Raw genomic sequence first — 12,430 nt, 5'->3', positions numbered from 1 at the left:
GTGTGAATGATGGTCCAGGGCCCCAGAGAACACTGAATCAATGGCGATTCTGTCACACTACATACAAAGGTTTGTTCAGTAAAGACTGAGTTTGTTGCATAGAAACACTAATTTCACACATTTCTATTTGGGTAATTTGCTTATAGAAACGATAAACTAAGGAACATGCTGTTGTTGCAAGATGTATCTTTTATCTTTCTTCTGGCCGCACAAAGTGGGAGAATCTGATTAAATAACGAATTGACCCAGAGCCGGACCTATTGTACTACTGCAGTTTAGGTACACTGTGTGTTTCATAAAGTACTTTCATAAAGAGGATGCTTGGATTGATCTCAGTGGCAATGTAGGGCTGTACTTCATTTCAAAATAGGCTCTTTCTTTCCCTGTCCTTAATCAGTCCTTACTAAGACAAACGTCCAGCAGATGGCGCTGGCGCAGTAGCACTCAGAGCCCCTCACCTCAAAGCTGTTCACGCAGCAGCAGAGCGCGGAATAGTGGTCGGGCATATGTCTGTGGGAGCAAGGAGGAGCGGGACCATGCATCTTGTCTTTGGAAGATTGTCTCTGGATGCGGGTTTAGACTAGACTTCAGTGGCCTTTAGAGGATGTACGGGGATGGAGATGGTAAAGTCTGGGATCGTGTGGCACGACCCCATCGAGACTGTATGTGCTACCTCGGACCCCCTACTTTGATGCCCATGTAAGTAACTTTTTAAAAATCCATGTAAATGAAGTGGATGGAGGCAACACATTTTGCGAAATCAGTAAGACATTGACTTTATTAACTATTGTTTAAAGCTCTCTGTTTTAATTGGGAGATGATCATGTAAATAGATTCAGCTGAAAATAAGATTGGAAACCATTTGGAAATATTAGCTCATCTCGTGATGGTTTCATTAATGGATGCTGGCAGGTCATGTGCAATTGAACGCATGATTTCAAATAGCCTACTATGTTTTTGATCAGCATGTTTCATTTAAGGCCTAGCTCTGAAATGAATTTCATTTTATTATTGTGTGTAGGCAGTGGGTTGTGCGCTTTGTGCCTGTGCGCACGGCTGTCACAAAGCTTTCATCTCTAACGGTGCAAATGATTTCTGATCGATTCATTAGGTCCAGAATCCTTTGAGTTTGAAATTGTTGCTCTGTATAGAACAGTTGTAGGAGCAGTCACTTTCGTTTAGTTTCTTTCCCTCCACTGTATACGGGCCACTGAAGGGTGACGCTGATCTGGGTGTAAAACATCACTGCGCTGCTGGGCCACAGAGACGGACAGAATTTATATTTTCTATTTTAACCAGTTGTAGGAGTAGGCAAATTTTCTTTATATTGCCTTTCCTTTTGTGTTTTATTTCGGCAGCGGGATGCGCAAGTCGCCCGATGTGAGCCCGAGAAGGCTTTCGGACATCAGCCCGCAGCTCAGACAGCTCAAATACCTGGTGGTGGACGAGGCCATCAAGGAGGACCTCAAGTCCTCGCGCTCCGTGGAGGATATCAACAGTGCGTCAATAGAGGAGAGGATACTGCGCATCACGGGCTACTATGGATACCAGCCTTGGAGTGGCAGCTATAAGAGTAAGTCTCTCCCATAGAGTTGTCACTGTAGCGGGTCATTATTTCAGGGCTGGGGGTTATAGGCTGTGTATGTAAATGTTCTTATGGTGCCCCAAGTCATAGGCCTAAATTTGCTCTGCTTGCATTGCTTCTTATAAAATAATCGTTTTAAGTCCACTTTGCAAAGCATCTTAAAGCTCAATCATAATCCCTGTTATTGAGAAATTGTGAAGTCATAAGAATAACTAGTGTGATCAAATCCATTGCAAGAATTATGTTGATTTATATGTCGTTGTTGCTATTGTTGTTTTTGCAACTTTCTGGATTTAATACACCATTGCTTGGTGTTTATGGTTTTCTGCATAAAATGAGTTGTTATTGTGAGCTGCAGACACTGCACGTATTTGCTTCAGTGGCGCTGGCAGTGGAAACATGGCTCAGAGCACTTGATTCTTTGAAGAAAAGAAGTTGTCAACGCAGCTTCCTTTTGCTTTCCTCGTCTCAAATTTTTCTGTGGCAGATTTGTGACATTTTTTCCTTCAGTCGTATTAAATATCAAAGATTGGGCTCAAAAGGCGATGAAAACGTCTTATTGGCTGTTTTAGATCAATAAGTCTCACATAAGCCAGTGTCTGTCAGCTCAGCCCCAATGACTGGAGCACATTTGATCTCAAGACGTGGTCGCTGATGGTGAATTTAGTACATTTCAAATGAGAATTTGCAATATTAAACAGCTACCAGTCTAATTTAATATGCATGAAGCTATACTGGACATCAGATGAAGTGCTTTTTATGTCAAAATGAATGCTTCCTGATGCCGGACAGCACGGTGCTGCAGTTTGCAATGTTACCTCACTGCTCATGAGAAAAGTTAAACAACAGTATCTCTATTGTGTTATCTCTGCGACTAGGTCACAGTTCATGACCTGCCTTTGGGCTAATGTTGGTAGAAATGGCACAGGCCAAGGCCACAGGACAGTAACTTCACTGCATGGTGATCAGGCATAGACAGGCTGTTGTTCTAATGAGCTGTCTAAAATAAAACTGTGTGGACGCAACAGTATCGTCAGCCTGAGCACAAAGTATTTCATGATGAGTTTGACTCTTGCATCAGAGACCCTCCTGTTTGCAGTGCCATTTGACGACACAGCTCTGCACCAGTGTTTTTGCCTTTCAGGAATCACTTAAACTGCACAAATTGCTTGCTGAAAGAGTAATGGATAGAAGGTGAAGAGTAGCTACCCACCTCCCACATTACTCCCCCATTCTCCCTTTCCTGACCACAGCTGCAAAGTGGACTTTGCATTTCTGCAACATTTTAATTTTGGTCACTTCTACTACTCCACATTAATTGCATATGTTTTGTTAACATGTTGAAAAGTGCCTCATGTTGGTGCTTGCATTTGTTGCCCCCTCGAAATCACCAGGGAGAATCAGTCGGCTTTTCAACGTTTATTTTGAGCTCAAATATTTACAGAAAAGAAAAGGTAAACATAGGTCCCCTGTGAATAAAGGATAAAATAGTTTAGCGTACTATGGATTAAGTTAAAATGGACAAACAGATAAAACGACACTTACACGTCCCAGATGTCACAAGGCTTAGGCCACGGCCCGACTACTGCGCCACAGCTTCTGCCCTGAGGCTGTGGGCCTAGCTCTTTTAAACTAGCATAGACAGGTCACGTGATGGACGCGCTTCCGGTTTCAATTAATAAAAGACAGTGTTTAATTTAGCAAAAAGATTAATAAATACTGTTATTTACAGTGAACCATTTACCAACAATAAGAAAGCGCTTAAATACTTTGTCGAAAATGGGCTAGCAACACCCTCCCCCACTAAAAATAATGTTAAACCAACATTCCCTTAATCCTACTGGGGGGTCTTCCTTGACTTAAACCATAAATTGTAGCAAATAAAATTTTAACCACAACAATACTTCACAAAAGAGTCCAGGCTAAATTAATAGTGTCCGTTATCCAAGAGTCCTTTGGCACGGCGGTACGCGCAGGTTTAAAGGTCCATTTCCGTATTTGGGTAGTCCGTTGAAGCATTGGTGGGCCCCAGAATCTTCAGAATTGACTCAAGGAAAATACCTTCGACCCAAGATTTTGTAGCAGCATAGCAAACCAACTAAATAGCACGTACTACTTAAACAATAATTAAAGTACATTTACTACTATTGCACACATCTCTATTGCACACAAGCCACATACTTTAAAGTGCAAAGTGCAAAGTGCAACTCAATTAGCAGGTACATAAAGTGCATGTTACTACTGCATTACGACTGGGAATTAAAAGGATATAGGTTGGCCGAGGTGCTGAAGAAGCCGTCTCGGACCCTCGCTGGTTTGGACACACCGACAGGACAGGTCTGCACTTCCCGGACCGTGGGCTCACCAAGCTGGTCGTAGGTGTACAAGCGCCTGGGCCGTCTAGTTCTGACAGGTCTTGCAGATCCCTCCGAGGAGTCAGAGGAGGATGCCTCTCGCTCAGATGAATCCGCTTCCTGCACTGGCTCTGGCTCCGGCTCAGGGTCAACCTCTGGGATCAGGATCACCCCTTCAGCTCTCTCCTCAGCAGGTGCAGCTCCCTGTTCCGGCTGTCTTGGAGTGGGGACTCTAGGTTGGAACTCTCTGGCAGTTGGATTGAGCGGCTGAAGAGCGGGTTGGGGTGGCAGGACGAGATGGTAGTCTTCCTCACTAGAGCTCTCTGTACCTGCAGGCTGGATGTTGCACTTAACACTTGTCCCTCTTCCTGGCGACGTTCTGGTTCTCCTGCTTCTCCTTTTAGGGTTGGGGACGACAGGCGCTGGTTCAACCAGGTAAGGACAAGGTAAGAGCAAGTTTCTGTGCAGCACACGTCTTCTCCCTACAGCATTCAGAGGCTCAACCACATAGACAGGGCTTCCAGGGCCTTTGCTCTCCCTCACCACATGGACAGTGTCCTCCCAGTGACTGCGGAGCTTCCCCGGACCACCTCGAGGCGTGAGATTTCTCACCAATACATGGTCACCCGGGTTCAGCGTGGAGCTCCAGGCGCGCTGATTGTAATAATCTTGGCCCTTTTTTGCAGACTTCCTCATGTTAGTCAGGGCAATGGCATAGGCTTCCTGCATTGCCTCTCTCCACTTCTCCGCATAGCCAGCAGGGGTCTGTTTCTCTGCGTCACCGAGCTTCTTGGGAAACAAGAGGTCAACTGGGAGGGTTGGTTCACGTCCAAAAAGCAAGAAGAAAGGGGAGTACCCTGTCGCCTCGTGGATGGTGGAGTTGTAGGCATGAACTACTTTGTTGAGGTGCTCCTTCCATCTGGCCTTTTGTGTCTCCTCCAGTGTCCGCAGCATACTCAACAGAGTCCTGTTAAAACGTTCGGCAGGGTTAGCTTGGGGGTGGTAAGGTGTAGTGCGAGAGTGTTGAATACCACCATATTCCTGGAGCTTCCGAAACAGCTGGTTCTCAAACTCTCTCCCTTGGTCGTGGTGGATCCTGGATGGAAACCCAAAGCGTGGGATAAATTCGTCAAACAGCTTTCTGGCAGCAGTTTTCCCAGCCTTGTCTTTGGTTGCGTAGGCCTGAGCGTATTTAGTGAAATGGTCCACTAAAACCAGGATATACTCTTCCCCTCCGTTGCTTTTCTCCAGATGTAAAAAGTCTATTGAGACCATCTCGAATGGTGCAGAAGTTTCAATGCTTTGAAGTGGTGTCCTTGTGACTCTGTTGGGCCTTTTGTTTTTGATGCAGCTGCAGACACGTGTGACATAGTGCTCCATCTCCTGCCTCATTTTTGGCCAAAAGAAGCGCTCTCGGGCCAGGGCCACCATCCGGTCAGCACCCAAGTGTCCCATCTCCTCATGGAGGTACTTGTACACCAGGGGCTTCAAGGGCTCTGGCACCACCAGTTGCAGCCTGTTGTTGGTCTTCCTCCACAGGAGTCCATCTTCACCCAGCTGCAGCTTTGGCCATTCTCTCAGGAGAACCCGGACTTGCTCACTCTCTGCAGCTTTGTCTCTGTACTTCAGGTAAGTGTTTTCTCTTTTCAGGTTGGAGACCCTCTGGATGGCTGGATCTGCATTCTGCTGGGCCTGGATGTCTTGGATGGAGAAGGGCTGAAGGGGTGGTACAGCACTGCCATCTGGTGGTAGGACATCCACATTACAGGTGACAGCAGAAATCCAGTTGATCTCACCTGTTTGGCTGCTTTTGACTGCTTTACAGATGCTGTCCATGACCTCCGGCTCACACTCTTCCGTGCACTCCTGCATGATGGTTTTGATGGGCTTAGGTCTGCGAGAGAGAAAGTCAGCATCTGTGTTAGCTGTTCCAGGTCTGTACTTGAGTGTGAATCTATAGTCTGCCAGCTCTGCAACCCAGCGGTGACCCGTGGCGTTGAGTTTTGCCGACTTGGTAACGTAAGTGAGTGGGTTATTGTCACTGTAGACTGTGAAGTGTGGCGCGTGGAACAGGTAGTCACGGAAACGCTCTGTGATGGCCCATTTCAGTGCGAGGAATTCCAGTTTTCCTGAGTGCAGCTTGTAGTTCTTCTCTGCAGGCGTCAGGGTTCTGGATCCGTAGCCAATGACTCTCAGTGCGCCATCTTGTCGCTGGTACAGCACAGCACCGAGCCCTTGCTCTGAGGCGTCAACATGGAGAATGAAAGGCTGCTCGAGGTCTGGATATGCCATAACAGGTGGATTTGTAAGTTGGTTCACAAGCGTCTCTAAAACTGCTCTGTGTATTTCTGTCCACTGAACCGGAGAGGAGGGTGGGAGCTGAGCACCTGAATGTTTTGTCCCCTTTTTGTGGCAGTGTTTTGGCTCACCTTTGGGCTTTGCCAGCAGCTCATACAGTGGCTTTGCAGTCCTGGAGAAGTCCTGGATGTAAGCCCTGTAGTAGCTCAAGAATCCCAGGAGCTTCCTCACCTCTCTCACTGTAGCTGGGGTCTGGTACGTGAGCGCCTTTACTGCCTCCACCTCTCTTGGGTTCATCCTGTATCCTTCTGCAGAGATCACACGACCAACATACGTTACTTGTGGCTTAAACAACTCACATTTTTCGGCTCTCAGCTTCATCCCACAGGCTCTCTGTCGCCGCAGGACTTGTCTGACGTTTTCCACATGTTGGTCAAATGTGCGGCTGAAAACAAGGACATCATCCAGATAGGGCACACAGACTTCATCCCTCAGATCTCCCAGGCATCCCTCCATGTGGCGTTGAAAAGCAGCCGGGGCATTTGAGAGGCCAAATGGGATCCTGGTCCACTCATAGAGTCCCCATGGTGTAATAAAGGCTGTGTATGGTCTGCTCTTCTCGCTCATGAAGCCTTGGTGGTATGCTTTGCCCTGGTCCAGGACGGTGAACCAGGAGTTTCCACCCAAGTTTTCCAGGATTTCTTGGATCCTGGGGATGGGATGACGGTCTGGCCAGGTCTTCTCATTCAGCAGCCTGTAATCAATGCATAACCGGAGAGTGCCGTCCTTTTTCCTGACGCAGACTACCGGTGAAGAGTAAGAGGAATAGGACTTTTGAACCCAACCTCTACTCAACAAATCCTGAATGTGAGCCTTGACTTCCTGATACAGGTGTCGGGGTATGGCATTGTATGTTCTCTGGACAGGAACAGAGTCTTTCAAATTAATGTCCATTTGCAAACCAGTGACACAACCAGCATCCCACTCATCTCTGGCAAACACGTCACCCTCCTCCATCAGCATCTGACGAACTCTGTGCTGCTGCTCTGCCGAGAGGTGACTCAGATCTACAGGCGGGACCCAGGGCTCCCTCTGTGGTGCTTGACTGGGCTGCTCCGGTGAGGATGTGGCACTGCCCTCTGGTGACTTGGGCTCTAGTGGATAAACAGCATCAACACTGTGTAACCAGCCAAGCGTTGTGCGGCCACAAAGTTTAATATCACAGTCTGTTGTGTTTTCAACAGTTACCTTAATCCTTGTATTCTCTTGATGTTGAATGAGCTGCTCTCTTACTTTGAGTCCTGTGGGCCACGGTGTCTCCGGGTTAGGCTCCAACACGACGTGAGTTCCACAGAGCAACCCTTGCTGTAGATAGTTGCATTGCACTTGGATGGCGTTCCTCTTTGGGACAGTAACTGGCATTCTTCCCAGACGAGCAATGTGGGGGTTGTTTGCAGGTGACGGCTTCTGTAAAACAGTTAGAACAGCCCTCGCAGTTTCCTGACCAACATCAAGTGCTGAACAAAATCTCCTTACCATGTGACCAGAAGGAAAACAGCTTCCAAGACCCTCATTTGCCAAAGCCAGCTCCTCAATTACATTAAATCCAATAATAGGACGTTCCAGATCTGTAGAGGCAACTAAGATGGGAACAACTACTGGTTCATCACTCATCCCAGCAACAGCATCTTGTGACAGTGCAAACTTCACTTCAATCCAGCCCTGGTATGGAATCTTTGTCCCATTTGCTGCGGACAGATCCAGCCCTCCTTCTTCCAGTAACTCTTCCACAGGCCTCACAGTAACATGGGGTAAGTGTCTCTGCTTCCACTCATCTCCAATAATGGACACTTGTGAGCCAGTGTCCCACAGCACTTTGGTGTCAACATTGTTCATTGTGGCTCGAACAAGGCACCTCCTCCCCACCAGCTTAGCAGTTTGATGTTGTTTACCAGTGAGGGGCGCTGTGGTGCAGAATATGTCTGTGTTCTTACCAAGATGTACGCTGGTTTCAATCTTGTTGGTGGAGGCTGTGGTGTTCCTAGGCGCTCTGCGGCAACCAACGGCCCAGTGGTCTATGCTCCCACACTTGTAGCAGTGGTCGCATTTCCCCCCTGGATTGGTCCGCTGGCACTGGTGACACTGCCGGTTGGGGCGTGTCCTTGGCGGTGGTCTGTTGTAGCTGTGGCTGGCTTGTCCCCATGGTGGTGGTTGTCCGGGTGGCTGGTGTAGGCTTGACAGCTGAGTGGTGAGATTCTGAATGGCTTCACAGATTGCTTTGTTCCCCTGGTCTACTTTCTCCATCAATGTGTCACGTTTTTCAAACTTTTGCTTTTTATAACTGGTAGAGTTACTGTCATAACTGCTGCTCTCTGAATCAGTGAAATGTGGATCTTTACTCACCGCTAACACCTTGGCTCTGGATTTGCTTGACAGCTTGCCCTTCCTCTCCATCTCCAGGTTGTAGGCGGCGGTCATTTTCTCCAGCAGAACTTCATCAGTTATTCTTGGATTTTGCAAATATGGCTTTAAGTCAATACGGATGGTGTTATCTTGGAGTCCGGTAAGTATGGTTTGTAAAAACTGATTTTGGATGAGCTCTGGGCTGTACTTCAAGCCAGTGTCTGCTCTCTCTGAAGCAAAGAGTATCTGTTGCCTCAAGTCCATAGCTCGAACTAAAAACTGGACTGGAGTCTCTCCGTGATCTTGTGCAGCACGAGTTAAGGAGTGGTACAGCTCATTAGCATCTTTTTCAACAAAATGAGTCCGCAATATTTGTTTCAGAGCTTTCAATGACAAATCATCTCTACTTTCCAGATAACTTCGCAGTTTTGTTCCTGGAATCATAGCTTGAAGGACTGCATCAATAATTTCGCATTCATCATATCCCTTCTTTAATGCTTTTGTAATTTGTCTTTCTAAACTTGCATATCCCAGCTTATCCGTTTGATTATGTTCACCAATTTGTCCATTAATTTTCAAGTCTTTTCTATACATTGGGTGAACAACAGTTTGAGTTCTTTCAGACAAATTATTAGCGGCAGTAAGCGTGGTGGCAGAGGTGCGTGGTCTTACCACAGGTTCCGTGTTGCTGGGCGCAGTACCGGCTGTGTCCGCCAGAGGGCGGCGTGGCGACGTGGGACCAGACGTAGACAGCGTTTTTCTCAGTTCATCAATTCTGTCATTTATTTTCAATAACAATGACATTCCTCCATCTTCAAGCGACGTGACATCCTCACACTCCAAATGCTGCAGAATTAGCCTTCTCAATTTGCGAGGTGAGTTTTTTTCTTCATCTTCAACATTGATTTCAAGTGTAGTGCATATTTTAAGAAGTTCCGAAGCAGGTAAGGCAATTAGCTTTTCCTCGATTTCTTCCAGCATATTTTCCCATTCAGACACTTGTTCGTTAAAGTCTGGCATGATTGGAAAGTCTTTTACCTTGGCTTTGATCGTGACTTAGGGTGGGTTGTGTCGTCTTCCTTGACCTCGCTTCCGTTAGCATTAGCTCCGTGATAGCTTCGTGTTGGCGTCTCTCGTAGCGTATTCCACTCACGAATATAGTCCACACACGCGCTCCGGTAGCCACAATCCACGGTAGCGGTCCAGGTCATCCACAAACTTAATCCAACCGGGCAGAAACACCAAGATTTTGTTGCCCCCTCGAAATCACCAGGGAGAATCAGTCGGCTTTTCAACGTTTATTTTGAGCTCAAATATTTACAGAAAAGAAAAGGTAAACATAGGTCCCCTGTGAATAAAGGATAAAATAGTTTAGCGTACTATGGATTAAGTTAAAATGGACAAACAGATAAAACGACACTTACACGTCCCAGATGTCACAAGGCTTAGGCCACGGCCCGACTACTGCGCCACAGCTTCTGCCCTGAGGCTGTGGGCCTAGCTCTTTTAAACTAGCATAGACAGGTCACGTGATGGACGCGCTTCCGGTTTCAATTAATAAAAGACAGTGTTTAATTTAGCAAAAAGATTAATAAATACTGTTATTTACAGTGAACCATTTACCAACAATAAGAAAGCGCTTAAATACTTTGTCGAAAATGGGCTAGCAACACATTCTTAGGGCCACTTGAATGATGAATTGCAATTGGTAATAAGAAGTGTGATGTGATCTAACTCTGTGATAATCTGCCAGAAGGGATCACAATGTCATGATTCAAGTCTTTACAGTTTGATGCAGCTCATACAAAGTCACCTACTCCAACTATTGGTTAGCCTCCATCACGACATGATTGTGTGACATATGGAATTACCCAATAATAGTGCAATGCAAGTGTGTAAACAAGTGTGTAAATGATTTATTTTGGCTCTGTAGAGGTAAATATGGATTTTAATGGTGACATGGGTATATGTGGCTATTATCTTCTCGGCGTAGTGTGATGTCATTTGTTTCATTTACCAAAGCCCTTTATGCTGCCACACAGCTCTCTCCCACTACATTAATGGAGACTACAGCCTGTGCATCACTGAAAGGACCAAATATGGCTGTAAAACTTCAGCTTTTTAGTTGGGCTCTTAAATCTGCACGTGTCTGCTGTTAATGTCATCCAGGCAAAGCTGCAAGTGCTGAAGACAGTTTTGCTGCACCCGGCTTATTGAAATAAAATGCTCAAGTTGGAATAAAAACAGGGGAAAGAAAGAGTAGACATTTGGACTTCAGTGGAAGATAGCAGGGCAGATGTCGAGATTCAAGCAAAGGCCACCACTTGCTGGAGTGATAAAAATCCCGTAATATTAGACTGCCTGCCTGTTATGCAACTCTTCTGTAAAACAATCTATTCTTTATCTGTGTTCTGCATTTGACCTACCCCTCAATGCCCCTGGAGCAGCCCATCAGATATAGCTAGAGGATTTAGGTTATGTGACTCTGTTGTCTCTGATTCACAACTGTCCTTCCATTTATTTTAATAGATACTGATTGCTGAAGACCAGACACATCCATCATAAGCCTTACCCAACCTACACCTATGCATTTTTCTCAATCTTTTCACCAGCCCATTTTTACAGCTTTTGACTTTTCATTTTGTGAACAAAACATTGGCAGACAGTTTTAATTCACAAACAGATCTACAGAGATGGAATATTCTGTGCTGTTCACTTCTTCGGGGTTCCTGTTCACTTCAGCTATCAATGGTAGTAAGTAGGAACTCAAATCAGCTGATGAGTTGGCTCAAGAGGCAACTGCTTGATTCAGGCAGCTACCCTTTTCCTGTCAAGGAAGCATGCTAAATCTAGAATTCTATTCCAGCTCACATGAGAGTACCGCAAACATTAAAGGGATATTTCAGGACTTTTGACATAGGGCCTCATTTCCAAGTTATCCAGAGTGTTGTTGATTTCTGGAGATTTTTCTTTTTTTAAATTCATGCAGTCCTTATATTTGAATAGTTTAGTGGCGCTATGCTAGTGCTAGGCTAGCGCATGTCTATGGTAACTAGTAGCCTGCATTAAAAACCTTTTCAAAATAATTGGATAGTCCTCCAAACGTTGCCATATCTGATTGGTAGAAAGCTCCTTTGTGAATTCCACGTGTAGCAATGCCGGCCACAGGTAAACACACTACTGTAGATCCGGTAGCCGAGCAGATCACTCCGCCGTGTAGCTTACAACCAGGAAGCTGATGCTACTCAAATGTAAGTTCTTAAAATGCAAAATGGTTATGTTTCAAAAATGATTCAGTCAACACAGACATTTATATCAGTAGTTCACTGTGCTTGGGTCAGACTGTTCTTAATGCAGGCTACTAGTTACTATAAACATGCACTAGCCTAGCACCACTAAACTTTTCAAATACAAATATGAATTAAAACAAATAAGTAATCTCCAGAAATCAACAACACTCTGGATAACTAGGAAATGAGGCCCTATGTCAAAAATCCTGAATATTCCTTTAAGATCATTCACCAAAACCTTGAAAATGTTTGCTTGAAGATTTAGCTTTGATTTAAATAGCCTGCTCCCATGATCATTGATATCAGAGATTACTGCTGTCCGTCTTTTTAATATTGTTGTGATTTCAGTGTGTGGGAATGTAATATGTCGCTGTTTCATTGTCCATCCTGTCCTGTAGATGTGACGTCAACCTGCCAGAGGGGCTAGAAATGGAAATTAACTGCATGGGCTATGTCACACATTTACATGTCCCAAATACAGTTATTCTGAAAGAGAGCTT

At 45.6% G+C, this 12,430-nt stretch overlaps 1 protein-coding gene across 1 annotated transcript in view; it reads left to right on the top strand.

Annotated features, from left to right (window-relative positions):
* Nucleotides 1–498: 498 nt before the first annotated feature.
* The window catches only part of slc35f3b (solute carrier family 35 member F3b), a 51,994-nt gene continuing 40,062 nt past the window's right edge, over nucleotides 499–12,430 (top strand). The window contains exons 1-2 of the mRNA XM_079560110.1: nucleotides 499–699; nucleotides 1,359–1,573. Of these exons, the coding sequence (XP_079416236.1) occupies nucleotides 605–699; nucleotides 1,359–1,573 (310 nt within the window). The 5' untranslated portion in view covers nucleotides 499–604. The remainder of the gene's footprint in view (nucleotides 700–1,358; nucleotides 1,574–12,430) is intronic.

The sequence above is a fragment of the Gobius niger genome (genome assembly GCF_951799975.1).
Source record: "Gobius niger genome assembly, chromosome: 7".
Lineage (NCBI taxonomy): Eukaryota > Metazoa > Chordata > Actinopteri > Gobiiformes > Gobiidae > Gobius > Gobius niger.
The sequence above is the reverse complement of the archived record's forward strand: the minus strand, read 5'-3'. Positions and strand labels throughout refer to the sequence as shown.